We start from the raw sequence: 26,541 nt of genomic DNA, 5'->3' as shown, positions 1-26,541 counted from the left end.
GTCTCAGTATAATACAGGCTCAAGTTATAACTGCAAGGCTTAAAAAAATTGTGATAAAGGCCAGGCATGGTAACTCACATCTGTAATGCCAGTAATTTAGGAGGCCAAGGCAGAAGGATTGCTTGAGCCCAGGAGTTTGGGGCCAGCCTGAGTAACACAGTGACATTTCTGTCTCTACAAAATATACAAAAATTAGCCAGATGTGGTGGTACACATCGGCAGTCCCAGCTACTCCAGAGGCTGAGATGGGAGAATCACTTGAACCCAGAAGATCGAGGTTGCAGTGAATCGTGATTGTGACACTGCACCCCAGCCTGGGCAACAGAGTGAGACACTGTCTCCAAAAAAAAAGAAAAAAATTAAAGAAGAGCTTCTAATCCAAACATTACCTGCAGCTGCTAGATGAGCTGTCACCTCATCAGCTGCTGTGGAGTTGAGTATATCTGAGTCATCGTAAGAGGTGTCCTCGGGAGAAGAAGGTGAGTCTTCATCAGCACTCAGCATACTGTGCTCGGTGTAAGTAGCCACATGGACCTGCTGCACTTGCTGGGCCACTGCATGTGCTTCTATGGTAGCCATATGTTCAGTTTGGGTCACTCCGTGTTCCTCCATGAAGTTCTACTGTCAGACAAAAAAGAAAAAGAACAGGATTCAGTGTGTAAATGTAACACAATGTTTAAACTAAGAGATATTTTCTTCAAGAGCAGAGGAACCTTGACAAACTTCCAATTTCACTACTTACCGTGCCACACCAAGTCATAGGAAATGGGAAGCACCACTCAAATGTGACATAAAAATGACAGAGTGGTGTTCCTTACATGAAACCATTTTGATGGAAATTCACTGTACTAATTTTATACCTCAGATCACAAAACAACAGATACCCTTAATAATAAAAAGACATTCAAATATAACAATAAAAAGATACTTAAGACACCTCAGTGACTAGCATTTGGCCTTGTGGACATAAAAACACTTAGTAAATAAGTGAAATACTTAACATTTTCTTTGTATGTCAAAGACAAGTGAGAGTCAAATAACTTTTTTCCCAAAAATTCAAATTGGTCTTTCTGCTTATAAAACTGCTTCTTGAGGGCATGGCGGCATGTGCCTGTAGTCCCAGCACTTTGGGAGGCCCAGGCACGTGGATCATCTGAGGTTAGGAGTTCGAGACCAGCCTGGCCAACATGGCAAAACCCTGTCTCTATTAAAAATACAAAAAAATTAGCCGGGCGTGGTGGCGGGTGCCTGTAATCCCGGCTACTTGGGAGGCTGAGGCAGGAGAAGTGCTTGAACCCGGGAGGCAGAGGTTGCAGTGAGCCAAGGTTGTGCCATTGTACTCCAGCCTGGGCGACAGGGCAAGACTCTGTCTCAAAAACAAACAAACTCCCCCCCACCAAAAAAAAAAAAAAAACTGTGCTTCTTGTAAACCCCAAAATGATACAGTAATTTATAAAGCAGTAAGGTTAAAAGTTGGCTCTTCTATCACACTTACAATCTCCACTCCTCCCCACCTCAGAAGTTCATTATTTTTGAAAAATAAATTTGGAGCATACATATATAGATGTAAAATAAAAACAGGTTCATATTATACATATTGTTTGTCTTTTTCATATTACAATATATCTGGACATTGTTACATGTCAAAACATACAGATCAACCATATCTTTTTCATACAGCTGCATAATACTTCATTATATGCATGTGTCATAATTTATATAACCAGTCACTTGCTGATCAAATATGCTGCCAAGTTTTTGCTATTATAAAATAAACATCAATGCAGTATAAAATGTGTCCTTGAATATAAAATTTTACATATTAGTTCCTCAAAAAAAATCAAAAATAGAAGTACCACATGATCCAGCTATTCCACTTGTGGATATATATGCCCAGAAGAAACTGAAAGTAGGATCTTGAATAGACATCTGTACACCCATGTTCATAGCAGCTTTATTCGCAACAGCCAAAATGTGGAAGCAACCCAAGTGACCATCGATGAATGCATGGGTAAAAAAATGTGGTATACACATACCACCTATTATTCAGTCTTAAAAAGGAAGAAAATGCTAATTAGAAAGAGGCGAATTTCCTCAACCTGATAAAGAACAGCTACAAAAAACCTACTATTAACATCATACTTAATTGTGAAAAACTAGAAGCTTTCCCATTAAGATTAGAAAGAAGGCTGGGCGAGGTGGCTCATGCCTATAATCCCAGCACTTTGGGAGGCTGAGGCAGGTGTATCACCTGAGGTAAGGAGTTCAGGACCAGCCTGGCCAACATGGAAAAACGCTGTCTCTACTAAAAATATAAAAATTAGCCAGGTGTGGTGGTACACATCTGTAATCCCAGCTACTCAGGAGGCTGAGGCAGAAGAATCGCTTGAACTCAGAAGGTGGAGGTTGCAGTGAGCTGAGATAATGCCACTACACTCCAGCCTAGGTGACCCAGCAACGGCGGGACTCTGTCTCAAAAAAAAAAAAAAAAAAAAAGATCAGGAGGAAGACAAGGAAATCTCCTCTCACCACTTCTTTTTAACATTGTACTGGAAGTCCTAACTAATGCAATAAGATTTTTAAAAAGAAATAAAGGGTACCCTGATTGGGAAGGAAGAAATAGAACTGTCTTTCTTCATCGATGACATGATTGTTGATGTAGAAAATCCAAAATAATCAATAAAAAAAAACTCCTGGAACTAGTAAGTAAATACAGCAAGGTTGCAGGGACAAGGTTGTTTTCCTAAATACTAGAAATGAGTAAGTGGAATCTGAAATCAAAAACACAATACCATTTACATTTGCACAACCAAAAAGTGAAATACTGAGTAAGGTATAAATCTAACAAAATATGTACAAGATCTATATGAAAAAACAAAAACAAAACAAAACTCTGATGAAAGTAATCAAATAAAAACTAAATAAAGAGAGATATTCCATGTTCATGCAGAGGAAGACACAATACTGTCAAGATGTCGGTTCTTTCAACCTGATCTCTAGATTCAACATTGTCCCAATCAAAATCCCAGCAAGTTATTTTGTGGATATCAACAAACTCACACTAAAGTTTACATGGAGAGGCAAAAGACCCAGAAAAGCCAAAAAAAATATTGAAAGAACAAAATCAGAAGACTGATACCACACAACTTTAAGACTTACCATAAACTTACAGTAATCAAGATAGTATGGTATTGGTGAAACACCAGAGAAATAGACCAATGTAATGGAAGAGAAGGTCCAGAAATAGACCCACATAAATACAGCCAGCTCATCTCTGAGAAAGGAGCAAAGGCAATACATTAGTTTGGCAAAGTTAGTCTTTTCAATGAATGGTGCTGGAACAAGTGAACAGTCACACATCAAAAAAATGAAATCTAGACACAGACCTTACGCCCTTCACAAAAACTGATACAAAATGGATCATAAACCTAAATGTAAAATGCAAAACCATAAAACTCCTATAAGATAACAGGAGAAAATCTAGTTGACCTTGGGTATGGCAATGACTTTTAAGATACAATGCCAAAGGCACAATCCATAAAAGCAAAAAATCGATAAGCTGGACTTCATTAAAACAAGAAACTTCTGCCCTGTGAAAGACACTGCCAAAAGAATGAGAAGACAGGACATAGACAGGGAGGAAATATTTGTAAAAGATGAATCAGAAGGACTGTTACCCAAAATAAGGAATTCTTAAAAACTCAATAATAAGAAAATGAACCCAATTAAAAAAAGGGCAAAACACCTGAAGCGATCTCACCAAAGAAGATATATAGATGGTAAATAAGCATATGAAAAGATGCTCAACATCATATGTCATGGGATAATCACAAATTAAAACAGTGAGATATCACTACGCATTTATTTAAATATCTAAAACTCAACACTGCCAACACCAAACGCTGTTGAGGATGTGGAGCAACAGGAACTCTCATTCATTGCTGGTGGGAATGCAACATAGTACAGCCACTTTGGAAGACAGTGTGGCAGTCTGTTATAAAATTAAACATACTCTTACCATACAATCCAGCAATTACATGCCTTTGTATTTACCCAAAGGAGCTGAAAACTTACATCCACATAAAAACCTGCACATGGATGTTTATAATTTTATTCATAATTGCCCAAACTTGGAAGCACCAAAATGTCCTTCCATAGATGAATGGATAAATAAACTGTGGTACATCCAGACAACAGAATATCATTCAGCACTAAAAAGAAATGAGCTTTCAAGCTATGAGAAAATGTAGAAGAAGCTTAAATGCATATTGCTAAGTGAAAAAAGCCAATCTGAAAAGGCTACACACTTATGATTCCAATTACATGGCCTTCCGGAAAAGCAAAACTATGGGGATGGTAAAAAGATTAGAGGTTGCCAAGGATTAGGGAGAAAGCAGGGATGAACAGGCAGAGCATTTTCAGGGCGGTGAAACTACTCTGTATGATACAATAATGGTGGATATGGGTTACACATTTGTTCAAATCCATAGAATGTACAATACCATGAGGGAACCCTAATGTAAACTATGGACTTTGGGTAATAATGATGTGTCAATGTGGGCTCATCAATTGGAACAAAATGTACCACTCTGGTGCAGGATGTTGACAGTGGGGGAGGCTGTGCAAGTGTAAGGGAGAGAAGTATATGGGAATTATCTGTATCTGACACTCAATTTTGCTGTGAACTTAAAACTGCTATAAAAAATACAGTTTTATTTAAAACCAGTTTTTTAAAAAAGGAAATTCTGACTCATGCTACAACATGGATCAACCTTGAGGATATTCTGCTCAGTGAAATAAGCCAGCCACAAAAAAGAACGAATACTGTATGGTTCTACTTATGTGAGGCACCTAGAGTAGTCAAATTCATAGAGACAGAAAGTAGACTAGTAGTTGCCAAGGGCTGGAAGTATAGAGTTTCAGTTCTGCAAGATGAAGAGTTCTGGAGACTGGCTGCACAACAGTGTGAATGTACTTAACACTACTGAACTATATGCCTAAAAATGATTATGATGGTAAATTTATTGTTATGTATATTTTACAACTAACTTTTTAAAATTACCCTATATACCAGCGTAATTTCTGTGCAAAGAAGTGACTAATCTGGCCAGGTGCGGCGGCTCACGCCTGTAATCCCAACACTTTGGGAGGCCGAGGCAGGCGGATCACAAGGTCAGGAGATCGAGATCATCCTGGCTAACATGGTGAAACCCTGTCTCTACTAAAAAAATACAAAAAATTAGCCGGGAGTGGTGGCGGGCGCCTGCAGTCCCAGCTACTCGGGAGGCTGAGGGAGGAGAATGGCGTGAACCCGGAAGGTGGAGCTTGCAGTGAGCTGAGATGCGCCACTGCACTCCAGCCTGGGTGACAGAGCGAGACTCCATCTCAAAATAAATAAATAAATAAATAAAAATTTTAAAAAAGGAAGAAGTGACTAATCTTACAGGAGAATAATATAACCAGCCTGTATTATCTTTATTAAAAATCTTGTATATTATTTATTTTAAAAAATAAATTCTTTTAAAATAAACTCTTGAAGGTAAATTGCTGGGTCAAAAGGCATATATATTTTAAATTTTGATGTATATTGAAAAGCTGAGTACTTCAGTTGTACACTAACACTATCTCTACTTGTTATTAATACAAATCCACATGAACATATACACACATTTAAAATCTGACTATCATGTAACAGTATACAGCACTACACATCTGGAGTTTACCAAAAAATGTCAACCATATAGATATAGAAATATGACCTCTATGGCTGCATGTAAAAAGAACATAATTATTTATTTAGGTAAAATTTTTCTCTTATTTTGTCCTACTCTACTATAGAAGTCTTTCTCCATTTTGAGATCTTTTGATTCTAAAATCCTTTGTTCCCTGAGTAACTGCTCTCTTAAACTAATCCTGCAATGTCTTTATTCTTTAGGTGATTTGTTTCTATGTAGATAATCAAATTTTCAATTTTCTGAGGTCTTTGAAAACACAGTAAAATGTGAACATTTGGAAAATCTGGGTAAAGGGTACATGAGAATTCTTTGTACTATTCTTGCAACTTTTCCCAAAGTCTGAAATTATGGAAAATTAGAAAAGAATTTTTAAGCTACCTGATAAGCTACCCTTCCATATACTGTTTTATGTGAGTTTCAGAATATCCAAGGGAATATATCCTAGTCCCCAGATTTGTACTAATCTAAAACAATTTAACATACTAAGTCACACAATTGAATATAATATATGAGAGAAAGATACCATTAAAATGCTATTTTTCCATCCATTTCACTGTTCTTCGAGACAAACTGCTTAGGGCATTTTAGAATTCTGGGTACTTCAGAATTATTTTTAAATGATTTGGGATTAGATGGCACCTAACTGCTTTTCAAAGGGATTTGTAGGCTATGCACTTGGCATAATGGATTTCAATTCTTTGCTCCAGAATGTAGTTCACAGCATGCATCAATAGGGCTGTCTGCTTCACATGCTTGCCATTTCTGCCCAGAGCCTCATCTCTTTCCACCTCTCTCCCTATCCCATTCTTTGGCCTCTCTAACCTTTTTTTTTTTTTTTTTTTTGAGACAGAGTCTCACTCTGTTGCCCAGGCTGGAGGGCAGTGGTGTGATCTTGGCTCACTGCAACCTCTGCCTCCTGGGTTCAGGCAATTCTCGTGCCTCAGCCTCCCAAGTAGCTAGGATTACAAGTGCACCACCAAGCCCAGCTGATTTTTGTATTTTTAGCAGAGACGGGGTTTTACCATATTGGCCAGGCTGGTCTCAAACTCCTGACCTCAGGTGATCCACCTGCCTCGGTCTCTCAAAGTGCTGGGATTACAGGCTTGAGCCACCGCACCCGGCCTCTCTAACCATTTTTATTCAGCACGCTCTGTGAAAAGCAAAGGCAAAGGTATTTCTGACTTCTTTTAACTAGAGTGGGACACTTATGAATGATACTTACAATATTTCCATAAAATCGTAAAGGAAGCAGGCTGGTTAATGCCAGATATGACTGATATGTCATATGACATATGACATATGACATATTGCTGGACATCATCAGACCTCACTCTCCCAAGTCAATTTAGTGAAGCATTTTAGCTTTCCTCCATGAGGAGTTAGATTCCCTGGATAGCTAAAGTGATGCGAACTGTCAATAGGTAAAAACATATTAAATATTCTCTATTTTATAAAACAGCACAGTCTATCACCAAGATATACAGAACCCCTGGACAAGTTACTTAACCTCTAAGCTACAATTCTATCATTTTTTTTAAATGAAAAAAAAAAATGACTACCTATTCTCAAAAGGATGATATGAGGATTAAATGAGATAACCCAGATAAAGTGAGGAACACAGTGCCCAGCAATAAGTGCCTGACATTAATTATGATGATGATGCCAGAATCTCTATGTCTTCCCGATTCTATCCTTCTTGACTCATTACTTGACTAGTCTCACAAGCACTGGGCCTCAATTTCTTCATTTCTAAATCAGACAGTCATCTCTGAGGATAGTTTTCTTAACTGTGTGTAAGAGACTGAATCAGGCATCTAAAAAGCCCTATATTAACTCCAGCAACTGAAATATTGTTCTCCTAGACATAAAATAAGGAAACTATAGGAAACCAAATCCCTTAGCATAATTTCACAACAGTGCACAAAATGAAGAGGCAGCAGATGGACTTGAGAGTGATTCCTCTGAACTGATACAAAAGGTAAGATGAAAGCGCCGGCAACACATAATGACCTGTGACTCAACACCACATTCAAATAAAACAGCATAGCTATCACCCAGAGCCAGTGGTGTTCAGCAGATAGTCAATACTTCATTTAAAAAAAAAAAAGAAAAAAGAAAAAAAAATTCCCCCAAACAGTAACTTAACATGGTAACAATTTCACTAAAATCTTTCTTACCCTGGATCATCACCTGGGGTGCAATATATTCTTCATCTAAAGGTCCTTCTTGGCCAGACACAGTGGCTCACACTCGTAATCCCAGCACTTTGGGAGGCCAAGGTGGGAGGATCGCTTACGTCTAGGAGTTCGAGACAAGCCTGGGCAACATAGGGAGACCCCGTCTCTACAAAAAATGAAAATTTAGCTGGGCACGATGGCACGTGCCTATAGTCCCAGCTACTCAGGAGACTAAGGCAAGAGGATTGCTTGAGCCTGGGAGGACAAGGCTTCAGTAAGCCAAGATCGCGCCACTGCACTCCTGTGTGACAGAGTGAGACCCTCTCTCTTAAAAAAAAAATTAAATTAAAAAGTCCTTCTTTATTATATAAACTACAAGAGGTTGGGGTAGGGGTAATCTGGTACAGAAGAGCTCCTACTTTTGTCCCTCTAGGCCAGTAATGGGTGGGTTAGTGGAAGAAAACACAGAAAAAGATTGTCTTGGCCCAGAGCACCCTGGTACTTGTAGTCAATAATACCTAAGGAGCTACTGGAATTTGAAGGAAATGTCCAAGGGAGTTAAATTTAGTCTAATCCACACATAATGGATGAGATTAAGTATAGAGTATTTTAAAAATCAAAGCAGAAAGAAAAGCAGGCCAGGAAATCTAATCAAAGTGTAAGTAAATGTAAAAGAAAGCATTAGTCTAATCAATAGCATTATCATATCAAAAGAAAAACCGCAAGAACTGCCTAAGGGAAAATCTGACACCTAGCCTCAGTCTACAGTCCAAACTGGGGGGGCGGGGAGGGAACCTAGGCAGGCTCAACTTACATTCTTGGACACATCCAGAATATAAACTGCATAACTAGGATAGAAATTTTACCCTTTCTCAAAAAGCCTAAAGAAGCCTAAGTCAACTATAGGGTTTGCTTCTCAGGGGGACACTAGGGTAATGGATGGAAATCTCACCACAGCAGTAAAAATTAAAAACAATTCCACAGCTCAAGTCAGAGTGAAAATAGAATCAAAGTAAAATGTGGCTTAATTCTAAGAAAAATGGAACATAAGAAAAGAAGAATCCATTTGACCTAGGATAATTCTCTTTCAAAGAGTGTATGAGTGATGATATCAGACATGGAGAGAAAAAAAATATCCTCCCACACCACTGGACTCTACGGTTGAAAAAAAAAAATGAAGCTATAGTTGTATATGTAGTTCCATCTCCAGACTCCGACTACAGACCAAAATACAGAAAATGAAATATAATACAAAACAGAAGGTAAAAGTTATGAATCACGACAATGAAAAAGCAAAGATAAGGCTGACAGAAATTTGGAGGCGGGAGAGGGGCAGAAAGGTGGAAGAATGGCTAGGAGTATAGGAGTATTAATATCCTATCCTTACATGGTGAGGGAGTCAGGAGACATTATTATCAGGAGATGGAAATAGTATTACAATGTAACTATCAAAAGTAGAAGGGAAAGGAAAAGTACTAAAAAAATAAGTACCTTATATTCCATAAAAGAAAGTCAAGCCGGGAGCGGTGGCTCACGCCTGTAATCCCAGCACTTTGGGAGGCCGAGACGGGCGGATCACGAGGTCAGGAGGTAGAGACCATCCTGGCTAACACGGTGAAACCCCGTCTCTACTAAAAATACAAAAAATTAGCCGGGCGTGGTGGCGGGCGCCTGTAGTCCCAGCTACGTGGGAGGCAGAGGCAGGAGAATGGCGTGAACCCGGGAGGTGGAGCTTGCAGTGAGCCAAGATTGCGTCACTGCACTCCAGCCTGGGCGACAGAGCAAGACTCCTTCTCAAAACAAAAAACAAACAAACAAAAAAAGTCAATAATGCCCATTTGATAAATCAAGAAATAGTGGTATAGACATATTATTTAGAGTTATGGAGGCATTACTGTTTGATGATACCATAAACAAAACAAACTATAAACAAAAAACAGTTAATTGTCTCTGAAAAGTGGGACTCGGGATAGGGAAAGAGTGGCAAAAGACTATTGATTTTTATTGTAAGTCCTTCTATTTGATCTTTTATTATATGAATGTATTACTTTGACTTTTAACAAAATGAGCTTTAAAAACAAATAGCTATGATATAGTCTTCCAAATTGATCCTTTTGAAAATTAAAATTAAATGACGTGCTAGAGCCAACTGTCACTAGATAAATAAAGCTCCCTTCTTACGTTAAGAACTGAGAACAGCACAGTTCAAGTTTAGAAGTGGCCTTGCCTTGAGTAAGACTAACTTCCTAATTTGCGGCATCTAAAACTAACAAAATTATATGACTAATCAAATATTTTTCATACCAATAGGTTAACTTTGTAAATATTCCTTAATACTAATAACACGATAATCCAGTTAACAATGATGCTTTTATATAACGCTTAAGAAAAACAAGCTTTAGGCTGGGCGTGGTGGCTCACGCCTGTAATCCCAGCACTTTGGGAGGCCAAGGCTGGGGGATCACGAGGTCAGAAGTTTGAGACCAGCCTGACCAACATGGTGAAACCCTATCTCTACTAAAAATACAAAAATTAGCCAGGGGTGGTGGCGTGTGCCTTTAATTCCAGCTAGTCGGGAGGCTGAGACAGGAGAATCGCTTAAACCTGGGAGTCGGAGGTTGCAGTGAGCCAAGATCGCACCACTGCACTCCAGCCTGGGCAACACAGCAAGACTCTGTCTCAAAAAAAAAAAAAAGCAAGAAAAGAAAAAAAAGCTTTACCACACAACTTCATAATGACTTAGGGATGAGTGGATGATTTTATGAAAATACTGTAAGCGCCGGGCGTGGTCGCTCATGCCCGTAATCCCGAGAGGCCGGAGGCGGACGGATCACGAGGTCTGGAGTCAGCTGGGCCAACATGGTAAAACCCCGTCTCTACTAAAGATACAAAAATTAGCCGGACATGGTGGCACATGACTGTAATCCCAGCTACTCTGGAGACTGAGGCAGGAGAACTGCTTGAACCCGGGAGGCGGAGGTTGCAGTGAGCCAAGATCGCGCCATTGCACTCTCCAGCCTGGGCGACAGGGTGCGACTCCATCTCAAAAAAAAAAAAAAAAAAAAAAAAAAAAAAAAAAAAAAAAAAAAGGAAATACTGTAAGCTCACTGAAGTCAGGGCTTGGGTCCATAAAGTCTCTATGAATAGATCTATCATAATGTGCTCTTTAATAAATGATTGTGGGCAATCAGCTGCACATTTTAATTACTAAAGCTACACCCAGGCAGTTACAGTTTCTGTAACTCTCCTATAAGGCTGTGCTGGCTGTTTATCTCTCTCTTCCTCTCACTTCCAAGCCCTGTCTTCTATTCTTGTCCGAGTTGCACTATTCCTCACTCTGGGGCTGAGCCTGCCAACCATGTTTTCCAGACTTTACTGCCAGTATCCTGTTAGGTTTTGCCTAGGGAGACTGGAAGGGGAGAGAAGGGATTTCTTTGCTGTTTTCATTGCTGTAACATCAGCATTGCTCCAGCAAGAGGAGTGTTGCACCTCCCAACTCCAGCTGTGCCCCTTCTCTCCTGGTGGTTGAGTACCAGCTGAATGGCATTCCACTGGGAGATCAGATTACCAGCTGCAGGAGGACCTCTCTGAGCTTCCAGGTTCTTCTCTTCTGTTCCCCCAAACCTAGGGGTGGTAGTGCTTCCTATCTGGATTACCTCAGTGTCTTTTGTGCTCTTTCATCTTGTAACATCTGTGTACCCAATTCCCAGAATTAAATTCTCTGAAATGCCACACATGGTTTTCTAGGCCCCGATTAATACTTAAAGAAGAAAATACATATCTGCATCCAAAATTACTCATACAGTGCTGGTAAGCAGCAATCTGGGATTCTCATACCCTCAATAAAGAAGTGATGTAAAAAATGAAGCCCATTTTTACAAGACGACAATTAGAGTTTCTGTTTTCAGACACTGATGAATCTCAAATTTAACGAACCATTAAAAAGATGCTAAGTTATAGAATATAAAATGTCTCACAGGCCCAGCACAGTGGCTCGCGCCTGTAATCCTAACACCTTGGGAGGCAGGTGGATCAGCTGAGGTCAGAAGTTCAAGACCAGCCTGACCAACATGATGAAACCCTGTCTCTACTAAAAATACAAAAATCAGCCGGGTGTGGTGGTGCACGCCTGTAGTCCCAGCTACTTGGGAGGCTGAGGCACAAGAATCGCTTGAACCCGGGAGGCGGAGGCTGCAGTGAGTTGAGATGATGCCACTGCACTCCAGCCTGGGTGACAAAGTGAAACTGTATCTCAGAATAAATAAATACATAAAAATAAAATGCTTCACACAGACAGAAATGGGACACTTAGAAGTGAGAAGGGAGCATAGACATGAAAGTAGGTGATATCAACACAAACTTATGTTTGTGAGTCTATCTGACCTACTCTTTAAGTCTAACATTCCTGCAAACCTCAAAATCAACATCATAGTACTATATTGTCTCTTTATAGAAATAACACTGACAAACAGAAAATGATTTGTCATATTACTTGATGAATAGATCAGGTTTTTGGAAACCAAAGAAAATGTGGTAGCAGTGGTACCTTTGACCTTTATCTACCATTCTAATTCCCTAGCAGACTGCATAGACCTACTGAAAATCAATGGTGGGTAATGGCTATCATTTCCAGCATGGGAAAGAGCGATTTAGAGTTACCATTATTTTTTTTATTATACAACTGGACTCAGCATGTACAAGTGTCTGGAGAGTCTCCTCTCCATTCTACCTCATGCCTACTTAAACACATCCTCACTTCTCCAGCGGGGTGGTGCAAACTCTGGAACCAGAATACTGCATTCCATTTCTTGCTCTGCCACTTACTAGCAACTTGGAGGAGTTTCATTTGACTTTTTCTATGTCTTAGTTGTAACATCTGTCAAATGAAGGAAAATAACAGAATCTACTTCATAGAATTACTGGGGACAAAATGAATTACTATTTGAAAAAGGGCTTAAAGGGACATGGTATATAGTGTAACTCATTATAAGTTACACTTAATATAAGTGTAACTTATTATTATTCCATGTACAAAGACGAGGACAGCAAAGAAATGTCGAAGGGACAGTTAGTTACATGATTTTTTTTTACACTGGGTGAAATAATGTTTACAGATCATATTAGGAATTTTGGCCATACAAATACCTCTATCATAGAGTTCTTAATCGTTTTTGAATCATAAACTTTCTTGGGGATGGGTGAAAGCTACAGAGCTCCTCCCTAGAAAAATGTTACACACACAGAATTTCCCAAAATATTCCAATGTTCTTCTGTTCAAATCACAAATAGACTGTGTATTGCTAGAACACTAGAGGGTGCCACAGGCAAAGGAAAAAATGTAAAGAAAGCACAGGGAATTTCGGCTTGCTGGAACATCTTTCCATAGAGAAGAGTTAAGTGAATGTACTTCATCAAATGCTTTAAAATATGTCAACTCTCTTATAGGTTCTGGATTAGCACTGTCTGGTAGAACTTTCTGCAATGATGGAAATATTCTAAATGTGTGCTGTCCAAAACTGTAGCTGGACATGTGGACTACTGACCACATGAGATCATAAGGAATTAAATGTTTAATTTTAATTAATATTAAAGGGCCGTATGTGGCTTGCGGCTACTATACTGAACAGTGCAGTTCTACATTCTAAAAAGTTTTGACTTGCTTCTTATCACAGGCCATTATCTATCAGTGTGAAGGTAATTTCTAATAGAGTGGGTTCATACAATTATTCAGGCCAATTTGTCCCTTGTGATAATTCAGCACTATAGAGACAGAAATAAAGATTTGTCAGTGTTTTGTCCTTACCCTACAGACGTTCACAGTCAAAAGTAAGCCATCTTTTTGCTCCTTATAGATGACCCTACCTACCTAATTTCCTATGTTGCTTTACTGAAACATCTTTCTAAGCCCCTGGGTTATAAGAGCTTAAAAAATAGGGCCGGGCGTGGTGGCTCACGCTTGTAATCCCAGCACTTTGGGAGGCCGAGGCGGGCGGATCACGAGGTCAGGAGATTGAGACCATGGTGAAACCCCGTCTCTACTAAAAATACAAAAAATTAGCCGGGCGTGGTGGCGGGCGCCTGTAGTCCCAGCTACTCGGAGAGGCTGAGGCAGGAGAATGGCGTGAACCCGGGAGGCGGAGCTTGCAGTGAGCCGAGATCGCGCCACTGCACTCCAGCCTGGGCGACACAGCGAGACTCCGTCTCAAGAAAAAAATAAATAAATAAATAAATAAATAAATAAATAAGTGTATACTGAAAGACTGAATTAATATAGTTAAGTAAGTAGGCTTTCGCCATTTAAAAAACAAATCCTATTCTAGTGATATTTGCTAAGGGTTAAGGGAGCGCAGAGAAGACAAAACTGCAAGGACATGGGGCAGGCATCCTGAAGGAAAAGACAGAGTCTACAGTCAGAAGCTCATCAGGCTCCAGAATGAAAAAAAGGGCACTGCAGGCAGCAGCAACAGCTTGTGAAAGCACATGGCATAACAAGGAGACATCAATGAACGCCCAGACAGCAGATTCAGGGGGAGTCTGGGGACCAAAGGAACACAGCTCTCAACTGCCTCCACACCAGATTCTTTCTTTACACTGCCATTTAGTCTACTAAAAATAAAGCTAATGCTGACCCACCTGTCAAAATGAAAGCAGTCTATCCACACTGTATAACAACTTACAGCTTACAACCCCGTGTCTGGCACAGTGCCTGAATGAAGTAGGTGCCTAGTGAAGGTTGGTGACAACAATAAAAAAGCATTAGAGAGTGCATTCTCAAATATGTAGACGCTTACCAGCAGCTACGAATATCAATAAAAAGCAGGTGAGTTGTTGAAGCTATCCCTGGTTTGGAAAGATGGTGAATAGGAAGTTTGGTCTATCCAAGCATTTACAACTGGGTCAGAATGCAGCTGGCATGGCTCTTTTTGCAGAATAATTGTTTGTCCACAGCTGCTCCCAAATTACCAAAAATCAAATAAGTAGTTGCCATGTGTGATAGCAGGATTAGAGGCTGCCTCAATTTCCATTATGGAAAAATAACGTAAATTGCCACAAGTCCCGCCCCCCCAGTCTCAAATAAACACAAAGGACACTTTTATTCAGATCCTGCATACTGTGAAACAGCATTGTTGCCTGGCTGCTTCAGTGGCGGGCTCAATTCTGCTGGATCTGTCACTACACAACCAACATCCAGTTAAAGCTATTTCCTAGCTTCTGCAGGGCAGCTCAATTCATGATTTCTCTTCTGAAATAACTGAACTAAGAATTTGTTTCTGGATAAAATTATGAAAGTATTTAAGTGCTAATACCACAGACCTAGGAATCTCTGCTATTCAATCATTCTCTCCTTCATTCAACAAATAATTACTGAATTCTTATCAGGTACTCTTACATTATTGTAGCATGTGTATTCCAAGAAAACCTATGACTGGCAATTCTAATTTTGTATCTCTAAGTTTAAAAAGTGTATTCTCAGCCTGGGTGAAATGGTGAAACCCCATCTCTACTAAAAATACAAAAAACAGCTGCGTGTGGTAGTGCATGCCTGTAGTCCCAGCTACTTGGGAGGCTGAGGTGGGAGGATGGAGTGAGCCCAGGAGGCAGAAGTTGCAGTGACTTGAGATTGCACCACTGTACTCCAGCCTGGAAAACAATGGGACCCTATCTCATTTAAAGAAAAAAAAAAAAAAAAAAAAGTTTTTAAAGAATGTATTCTTTTAGAAGTGACTTGTGTTCTTTGGGGGTAACTGAGAAAATATAGGGGCATTAAAAATAAACACAAATCACTGTAACCTGAGACAGCTACATTACCAAGTTAGCAATTTTATGTATATGCTTCCAGCATTTCCCCTGCTAGTTTCTTATATGGTTGGTTTTGTTTCATTGTTTTTAAACAAAAATTAACCTATATTGTATATACTGTATTACAAATGTTTTTTCACTTAATATAGATTAAAATATTCCATGTTATTAACATTTTTGTATCTTTTTTAAGTGTCTACAGAGCATTCCCTATAAGAACATACAGTAGTTTAGTTTACCAATCCTCTGAAGTCATTTAGGTTCTTTCCAATTTCTCACTATTATAAATAGCACTGTTATGATAACTGTAGTATTCAATAAATATCTCTTGAATAAATGAGTAAACAAATGGTTTAATAAGCTGAGTCTTGGCTGGGCGCAGTGGCTCACGTCTGTAATCACAGCACTTTGGGAGGCTGAGGTGGGCATATCACTTGAGGTCAGGAGTTCGAGACCAGCCTGGCCAACTGGGTGAAACCCCGTCTCTACTAAAAAAAAAAAAAAAATACAAAAAATTAGCTGGGCATGGTGGCGAGTGCCTGTAATCTCAGCTACTAGGGAGGCTGAGGCAGGAGAATTGCTTGAACCTGGGAGGCGGAGGTTGCAGTGAGCCGAGGTTGTGCCACTGCACTCCAGCCTAGGCAACAGAATGAGGCTCTGTCTCAAAAAATAAAATAAGCTAGGCTGGGCGCGGTGGCTCATGCCTGTAATCCCAGCACTTTGGCAGGCTGAGGCGGGTGGATCACAAGGTCAGGAGATTGAGACTATCCTGGCTAATATGGTGAAACCCCATCTCTACTAAAAATACAAAAAATTAGCTGGGCGTGGTGGCACGCACCTGTAGTCCCTACCCGGGAGGCTGAGGCAGTAGAATTGCTTGAACCCGGGAGGTGGAAGTTGCAGTGAGCCGAGATCACGCCACTGCACTCCAGCCTGGGTGACAAAGCGAGACTCCATTTCAAAAAAATAAATAAATAAAAATAAAATAAAATAAGCTGAGTCTTTAAGCACATACCAAATTACTTCTTTAGCTTTTAAAAGACATAAACAGGCCGGGCGCGGTGGCTCACGCTTGTAATCCCAGCACTTTGGGAGGCCGAGGCGGGCGGATCACGAGGTCGGGAGATCGAGACCATGGTGAAACCCCGTCTCTACTAAAAATACAAAAAATCAGCCGGGCGTGGTGGCGGGCGCCTGTAGTCCCAGCTACTCGGAGAGGCTGAGGCAGGAGAATGGCGTGAACCCGGGAGGCGGAGCTTGCGGTGAGCCGAGATAGCGCCACTGCACTCCAGCCTGGGCGACAGAGCGAGACTCCATCTCAAAAAAAAAAAAAAAGACATAAACATTTTGAGTAATCGTACACTTATGATTCTGCATATGTTCACAGCAGGCAGAGAAAGGGAATGCAGTAAAAACAGCAATCTAAATATAAAGGAAAGCACATGATACTTGGTGGTGAATGGAAGACAGAATAAAAATATTAACCTTTTATAACCTAGACAATATGTAAGTTGAGTACAGGTATCAGAAGGTAGAATATAAAAAGAGGGACATGAAGGGGGTATTTAAAATCCCATTTTCCAAAATGGCAAGTTAAGAGGCCCTACTGGAAGTTGATAGATCAAAAAATTAAAGTTTATCATTTAAAATTATAAAGATAATTAATAAATTACTTTCAAAGTAATATAAATATCAAATAATGACGGGGGTAAAAAAGTGAGTTAAATTCTCATTTTTCACATCAAAAACTTCACAGGTATCGTCTAAAGTTGATAAATCAAGGAACAGAAGTCTAAACATATTATTTAGCCTTATGGAAGTAACCACAAGGGAAGCTAAAAACAGAAATAGTGAAATAGTTTTTAAAGGCTGTCTCTGGATAGTAGGACTGGGATGGCAAGAAAAGGGAAGAGCCGGGAGGCTTATGGTTATTCATCATAAGGTCTCCATGGCTCTGTGATTTGTTAGGATGTACAAATAATACCCTGATGAAGACTGGCTGGAAAATCTGGAACTGTTTACTTTGGTTTTCCAAATATATAATCTTACCTTGATAACTGGTCAAATCCAACTGTCCACAGAACATTCCTTTAACCAGAGGCAAACCTAAAATGCTTAAGACTTTGGAGACTATCTAGCTTGATTTTCTCATTTTCCAAATTGTGACCAAGAAAGACCCAGTGAGTTAACCAAAGTCACATCTCTAATTGGTGGCAAATCTGAAACTTGAACCCCTATCACCTGCTTCTCAATCAAGTGTTCCAGCTGCTCCATCAGAGACCCACCCTTTGTACCCGAGCACAGTCTCCACTCATTACTTGCTTGGGCTCCTTAACTGCTAATGCAAGCTATTATGTATTAATAGCTTAATAATTAAGCTCTTAATTAATTAATCTGCAAGCCAAAATTTGGGTTTTACTGGGGGCACAGTAAATTTGGGTTTTGTCTTTTAAGAGACAGGGTCTCACTCAGTCATCTAGGCTGGAGTGCAGTGGTGCAATCATGGCTGACTGCACCCTTCACCTCCTGGGACCCTCCTGCCTCAGCCTCCAGAGTAGCTGGGACTACAGACGTGAGCCACCATGCCTAGCTAATTAAAAAATTTTTTTGTAGGGACCAGGTCTCACTATGTTGCCAGGCTGGTCTTAAACTCCTGGGCTCATGCGATCCTCCTACCTTGGCCTCCTAAAGTACTTGGATTACAGGCGTGAAACACAGCACCCAGCCTTGAATTTGTATTATAAAACGGTATGCATGTTGAATTGATTTTTCAAACTGTACCTGCAGCCACCCATCCTGGTCCCTCTAATACATCTCCTGTTCCCTCAACCCTCAACCCCACCATCATTGCCTTAGATAATATACAATAGCTACTTTGAGAGCTGATTCCCACAAACTGAGAGGCCTGACAGCATGATTCTCAGCCACAGGAATAAATGCAGTTCATAAAGTTGCCAAAGCAGTCTTGTGAAGCTACAGTCTTCTGTGAGCACCAGAGTGTTCAATTGACTTTATGTTCTTCTTCACCTACATTAAACTGTTTAGCTAACTATTCATTCCCATTTTCAGTAGATGGAAAGAGAAAAAAATTACCTTTTTAAAAAAAGGGGGGCAGGAGAGCACAGTGGCTCATGCCTGTAATCCCAGCACTTTGGGAGGCTGAGGCAGGCAGATCACCTGAGGCCAGGAGTTCAAGACCACCTGGCCAGCATGGTGAAACCCTGTTTCTACTAAAAACACAAAAGTTAGCCGGGTGTGGTGGCGTGCACCTATAATCCCAGCTACTCGGGAGGCTGAGGCAGGAGAATGGCTTGAACCCAGGAGGTGGAGGTTGCAGTGAGCCCCGACATCATGCCACTGCACTGCAGCCTGGGTGACAGAGCAAGATTCCATCTCGCAAAAGAAAAAAAAAAGGGGTTGGGGGGACACAGGGCTGACTTTTTAAGGAAAATGGAGAGTTGGGAACACCATTTTTATGTTTGTATTAAACCAATTTATAAAAATTATTTTAAGTTGAATTTTAAAAGGTATGAAAATCTGTACAGATTATTATTTATATAAATTTAGGAACAAGCAAACAACAAAATGTAAAACTGGAACCACGCCAATTACTGGAAATCAAGTATATATGGAAGAGTCAAGATCAAATAACCAAAATCCCCATAAATTATCAGGAGTTTTGAGAGCAGCTTGGCCAAAATGGCGAAACCCCATCTCTACTAAAAACACAATAATTAGCCAGGCATGGTGGCACATGCCTATAATCCCAGCTACTCGGGAGGCTGAGAAGGGAGGATCACTGAAGCCATGGAGGTCAAGGCTGCAGTGAGCAGAGATTATGTCACTGCATTGCAGCCTGGAGGACAGAGTGAAACCCTGTCTCAAAAAAAATTCCCACTTTTACTTTGTGAGTTAATTCACTGAGATAAACTGTATCTTGAATTACTTACAAAATTAAAGACGCCATATAATCAAAATTAGAGGCACAGTAGTAAGAAGGAAAAAAAATCACATTAGAATCCTACACAAGGATGTTAAAGTAAAAAAGCATATTATATTTCAAGACTAAAACAAACAAAATTTAGAAAGTAATTGAACATAAAATTAAAATGCCTTTACCTAAAACTAGGTATAACATCTCCATTTTAGAATTTGTTTAAGTCTATAAAAGATATCACTAAACTCACAGGAGGGGAGAGATACTACCTAAATTCCTAAAGAAATCAAAACTACCTAATTAACATTTACACTATATTTCCTGTTTAAAAAAACCAATCACCAAAATTTTTCCATGACTACCAATGTTGCCATTTACAACAAGTATAGGCTAGAGAAAAGAATAATTATCCTATAAGAATAAAAAATATTTTTCTCAATACCACTTTCTCAGTGTAATCTTTGATAAAATTCTCAAAAACAGAAAGGGAAAAGAGACCATCAAATGTAATTTACCATACCCACATTTATCAGCAGCTACTTGGTCCTGGCCACAATGGATGTCCTGCAGCTGGCTGTCAAACCACCAAAAGCTGCTCATCATCCACCTTCCCAGTCTCTTAGAACTAAGCTCACTTGGGTCAAAACAAGTCAACCGCCTTTCTCACCAGCAGTAATATGCTGGAATAAAGTGTCAAGTATAATTCTGGCTGCCAAGATTTTGTTCTGAACAACAGACTTGTAACTATGAAAGGGGACATTAAATTAGAGCTATTGTCTGAAAGAAAAGGGCAATCTGTATCTGTAGCTTGACTGGGATAACACAGGTCTTGATCTGTAGTCAAACCAGAGGAAAAGGAAGCAACCAGAAAAAAACAACACATATCACAACCCCCCAAAACAGTGAACTATTGAAAAAAAAAAAAAAAAACTGTGCCAGTAGCAATGTACAAATAAAACTAGAGTCATACTTTAGAACAGATTCCATGTGCTGTGCAACAAGGAATATTAACTCTTGGTACAGAGAAATATCACAGAAGCCTTAAAGAAGAGGTGTCCAATCTTCTGGCTTCCCTGGGCCATGCTGGAAGAATTGTCTTGGGCCACACATAAAATACACTAACAGTAACGATAGCTGATGAGCTTAAAAAAAAAAACAAAAAATAAAATCACAAAAAAACTCACAATGTTTTAAGAAAGTTTATGAATTTGTGTTGGGCCACATTCAAAGCCATCCTGGGCCGCATGCAGCTTGTGAACTGCAGGTTGGACAAGCTTGTCTTAAAGGATGAAATAGATTTATGCGTATTGACACACAAAAAAATCCATAAAATGATGGAAATTGAAAACAACAGGTTATAAAATCTGCTAGAATGAGTGTGGTCTCATTTTTTTAAGTGTAAATAAATATGGCTGTGGACAAACAAAATAATTTTGGAAAATATACTAAAACTATTAAGAATACTTTTTATCTATGCAAAATAGAATTATGGATTATAAAAACTTTATTTCTGCTTTATAGATTTATTTCTCCCTTCAAAATAATAAGAATGTGATTACTTTTATAACCATTGTTATGTCCACGTTTGAGAAAGAAAAGAAAAACAGCATAAGCTCTTCTTCTTTTTACCAAATGAAATACCAGAGGCCTCCAAACTCATGAAATCAGGGACACATACAGACTTTCCAAGCTGCCCAAACGTCCTCTGGGAGCCATTTTCTTCCTTGCTTTTTTGCAGGGGTTTCCAATGAATCTTTTTTTTTTTTTTTTTTTTTTTTTTTTTTAGCAGAGCCTTTTCTTTAAGCAGAATCCTGTACAGAACCTCAAAATGTAAGGTAACAGTGGAATTTCTTCTATTGAAGGGGATGGGGATGCAGAGAGTTAAAGCCATTCATCCTCCTCACCACTCAGAACTCCAGAGCACAAGTGGAAACACTGTGATTAATCCAAGTATTTCATTGTACAGTTGGGAAACTGAGGCCCAAGGATTACTCTCCTGTTAAGCCCCGTCTTATTGACTGGTCTGTGGGTCATTTTACTTACTAGGCATTATAGACACAGTAACTGGGGCCTGCAAGCTTTTCAGATACATACTGAAAGTTTAAGAGAATGAAAACACACAAATTGGCTCCAATAACTGTCAAAAAGACAAAGAAACATAATGGTTCTTGAAGTTCAATATGATTCAAGCACTCCAAACACCCTGGCAGCTTTGCAAATGAATACGTTTTTCTATTGTCTGAGGTTTACGTATCCATCGAAGCAACACAAACTAGAATCAGCTATTGAGAAAAGACAAGTGGAAGAAAAGCAGCAGCAGAGGGATAGTTTTCGAAACTGAAAAGAGACAGAAAAGATACATTGAACAAATTCCCCAAACACCCCAATGGCTTAATGAGCATAATCTAACAAGATAAATGTTCACAGGCATAAACATATCATTCTAAACTTTGTTCTAAAAAAAACCCATTGAAAGGCCAGGTGCAGTGGCTGATGCCTGTAATCCCAGCACTTTGGGAGGCCAAGGTAGGCAGATTACCTGAGGTCAGGAGTTTGAGACCAGCCTGGCCAACATGGTGAGACCCTATCTCTACTAAAAATACAAAAATTAGTCAGGCGTGGGGGCGCACACCTGTAATCCCAGCTATTTGAGAGGCTGAGACACAAGAATCGCTTGAACCCAGGAGATGGAAGTTGCAGTGAGCCGAGATCACACCACTGTACTCCAGCCTGGGCAACACAGTGAGACTCTGTTTCCAAAAAAAAAAAAAAAGGAAAAAAAAACACATTGAAGAAAAACAGGATGATGGAGACTTGTGTCATCATCACAGAGAAAGTAAAAAGATTCAGAAACACTGGCTCACAGTAAATTTAGTCTGGAAAAAAAGTATCACATGACAAGCAACATATGCACAATGTGAACAATGACCACTCCTGTACTTAGCCCTGGGCACTCCACTTTTAAAGATATGAGAAAAATCCCGTTATATTTCACTGGGACTATGAAAATGCTTAATGAATAGTTAGAAAATAAGGGGTGTTTAAATCTAAAGAAGGACTTTAGGAATCTCTCTCATAAAATATTAAAAGACCATTATGAGGAAGAGGAATTAGATTAAGTCTGTGACCCTAATTTTAAAAAAAGGTAAGAAATTATGGCAAAATTCTGGTCAACAGATCATTTTTCTAACAGGGGTGTATAGTCAGAGTGGCTGGAAGCAGTGAGTTCTCCCATCACTAGATGTCCTCTTGCAAAATCTAGACAACCACTTGGGGGCACTGGAGACGTGGGCCTTGCATGCATCCTCACTCAAACTAGCAGGCAGAAAGAAAGGTAACAAAAAAAGATTCCACCCCAGGAGAGTCTGAACCCTGCCGTCCAAAAGTTTTTATTAGGAAGACTGTCTCAGGTCATTTGGATACATACCCCAGATAAGATTGGATACAGTCCTTGCCCTTCTCCTGGGGGAATAGAATCTATTGATATTCTGCTGCAGTTGGGGGTATGTACAAATGCACATACAAACAGAATTACACAAATAGTATGAAGCTAGCCTTAAGCAAAGGCTCAGTCCTCTTTAAAGAAATGTAACACTTCCAAAGGTGGTGTGTTTAAAAAACAAACAAACAAACAAACAAAAACTGTAACAGTAGAAGCTGAAAAGCTCTCCCAGAGAAAGATAGGAAAAAAACAAAACTCTTCTGCTATCATAGTCTCAAAACATTTTATACAGTTGCCCTACAGTTAACAAATTACAAAGGAAAGCAAGTTTTATTAACATATTGTTCCCCTTTTCCCATCTCTGAACATTATATTCTATATAGTCAAATTAATGCTCCAACAATACCTTACTTAATGCTACAATCTCAACCATCCCCAACAGCTTAGAGACCCTGAGAAAGGACTTGGACTTGTTTTATTTTGCCTTTTAAATTTGTACACTATTCCAACAAATGTAGTCTTCTGATTTCTGAGGACAAAGCAGAAGTGGTAAAGCAAGACAAAGAGAGTAAAAACACAAAGAAAAGGAAAAAAATAGATAAAGAAAAGAGAAAGCAAACAAGAACAAGCAAAGTACAACCAGCTGGTATTATTTACGTAGGGACAACCAGCCCCACAGACCTCAATTACTTGTAATCCTATCACAGGGCAAGCATTCTATCAATATACCTGAGTAAGGTGTTTTTGAAAAACACATGAGCAACCTAAAAATTAATACATCAGCCACTTTGGAAGCCTGTTGGGCAATTTCTTACAAAACTAAACATAGTCTTACCATAGGATCCAACAATTGAACTCCTTGGTATTTATCCAAATATGCTGAAACTTATGTCCACACAAAAACCAGCACACAAATAAATATTCACAGCAGTTTTATTCACAATCGCTAAAACTTGAACACAACCAAGATGTTACTCAGTATGTGAATGATAAACAACTTGTGGTACATCCATACAGTGAAATATTATTCAGCATTAAAAAGAAATGAGTTATCAAGCCATGAAAAGTTATCCAGCCATTAAATACATATTGCTTAGTGACAGAAGCCAATCTGAAAAGGCTACATTTGTATGATTCCAACCATATGACATTTTTGGAAAAGGCAAAACTATGGAGACAGTAAAAAAAATAGTTGTCAGGGGTTAGAGAAAGGAGGGAAGACAGGAGCACCAGGCGACTTTTGGATTAGTGAAACCATTCTGTATGATTACATATTTGTCAAAATCCACAGACTGCACAAACACACAGAATGAACTTGAATGTAAACTATGGACTTCGGTTAATACTGGTTCATCAACTGTAACAAATCTACCATGCAACAGCAAGATATTAATAAAGGAAATGGGTAGGAGAGAACATGGTAACTCTCCATACTCTACAATTTTTCTATAAAGCTAAAACTGCTCTAAAAAATAAAGTGTGTGTGTATATATATATATGTGTATATATATATATATATATGTGTGTATATATATATATGTGTATATATATATATATATATATTTTTTATATTTTTTTTTTTTATATATATATATATACATATATATTTAAATACCGATGTAAAAAAACAATATTCCCTTAAAAAATCACGGCCAAAGGGGGTACAGGGATTTTCAGGCATGGTCAGGAGCTCCACCAATGTAAATCACCACAGCCTGCCATTATATAATGCTGAATACTTTCACAGATTTATAGTTTATATATTATAGATTTGTTACACATATATTATAGTTTATATGTATTTATTCTTAAAGTACAGTTTTATATGCATATACACACACACACATCACTTATAGTTAATAAGTATGGTTATCTAGTGCTGAATACATCTGAACGTAAAGGGTGAGCAGTGGTGGGAAAAGACTGAGAAGTCAGGAGGGTTGGTCAGCTGCATCCATTGAAGATTCCATGTTGCTGGCGGAAGTCTCCCCCTACTCCCACTGGTGAGAAAAATGGCTCAGACTGCTGCTTCTTCACTTTAAAAAGTTTGGTGGAGCTCTTGTTTGCCAACAGTAGCCTATGGTGGCACTTGTCTTAAATTGTGTATCATGCTTTTCCTGCTCCCTCCCTGCAGTGGTGTAGCATGTTAACAAAGATCTAACTAAAAAGTGCACAAGAGTTCAAAGGCACCTAGAACAAAAGGAGTCACAATACAGTTCAGTAATCAGTGCTTTCCACAGTGACATCGAGTTGCCAAGAAAAGATAAAATTATAAGCACACCACAGTATTCTGGCTTAATGAGCACAGAAATACTTGTAGGCTTCTTTTTATTTTCCTTTTTCCCATAAAAAATGGTTAAAACCAAAACAGTACTTAACGTTTAAAAAGATAAGCATCACCTATATGGCAAATCTGTTTACTAGAAAAATCTCATATAAATTTAAAAGCATGTTCAGTAATACAGCCTCTTTCCAGATGCCACTTCTACGGTGTTTGCATACTAAGAAATAGACTATCAATATCTGTTACAGGTAGTAAATTTACCAAGTATGTCTGATATATAATGCTCATTCATTTTCTTTCCCCCTTTTCAACTAAGAATCAATTAAAATGGGATTACAGGCTTTATGTAGCTGTTTTGCAATTTTATGTAATCCTTAAAACTGGGTCCCTTTTATATTAAAGGGTACCAAAAAATACATACGTAAGTAGGAAGAGAAGAAGCAAACGAAAAAAACAAAATATTGACTTTAGTATCTCTGGATAGCAAGGCTACAAATTTTTATCATCTTCATACTTCCCTTTATTTTTAAAATTCCCCCCCCCAAAAATGTATTACTTTCACACTCCATTATATCAAATATCTACAGCACTTAAAATGAGTAAACTATAACTACATGTACCAATAAAGTTTAACCTCTTATACAAAGCTTAAAAACATATAAAACAATATTACACTTTTTAGTTTTCCCTGCAATCCAAACAGTTTTTTTTTTTTAGTGGATACATACACATACAGAAAAAGTTTGTAAAAATGCAGGGAGAGAATAAATATCAAATTGAGAATAATGGTCACAGCTGGGAAGGGAGGGGACTAGGATGGGGAAGGGGCGCCCAATAAGCTTCAACAATAACTGTGATTTTTATTACTTTAGGTAGTAGGTATATGGAATTTCTTATATTGTTCTATATCCTTTTTTATGCCTAAAGTATTTCAAAAAATTGTTTAAAGTGTCAACTACTGTAGTCATACTAAAAACAGCAGGACTTAACCCTAATCTCTTCAAACTACTTAAATGGGGTTATAGTACTGAGTAAATCAGAGATAAATGTATCTATTATAAATAAGAAAATTCTTTTAAGAGACAGGGTCTCGCTTTGTCACCCAGGCTGGAGTGCAGTGACATGATCACACCTCACTGTAGCCTCAAACTCCTGGGCTCAAGCAG

At 38.9% G+C, this 26,541-nt stretch overlaps 1 protein-coding gene across 2 annotated transcripts in view; it reads right to left on the bottom strand.

The window, feature by feature from the left end:
• Window positions 1–26,541, bottom strand: part of NRF1 (nuclear respiratory factor 1) — a 145,082-nt gene that overhangs the window by 98,249 nt on the left and 20,292 nt on the right. The window contains exon 2 of one of the 2 annotated variants that reach the window (XM_030825744.1): window positions 390–621. In XM_030825744.1, coding sequence (XP_030681604.1) covers window positions 390–612 — 223 coding nt within the window. In that variant the 5' untranslated portion in view covers window positions 613–621. The remainder of the gene's footprint in view (window positions 1–389; window positions 622–26,541) is intronic. The other variant, XM_003261320.4, reaches the window with a different exon arrangement.

This window comes from Nomascus leucogenys, chromosome 13 (assembly GCF_006542625.1).
Source record: "Nomascus leucogenys isolate Asia chromosome 13, Asia_NLE_v1, whole genome shotgun sequence".
NCBI lineage: Eukaryota > Metazoa > Chordata > Mammalia > Primates > Hylobatidae > Nomascus > Nomascus leucogenys.
The sequence above is the reverse complement of the archived record's forward strand: the minus strand, read 5'-3'. Positions and strand labels throughout refer to the sequence as shown.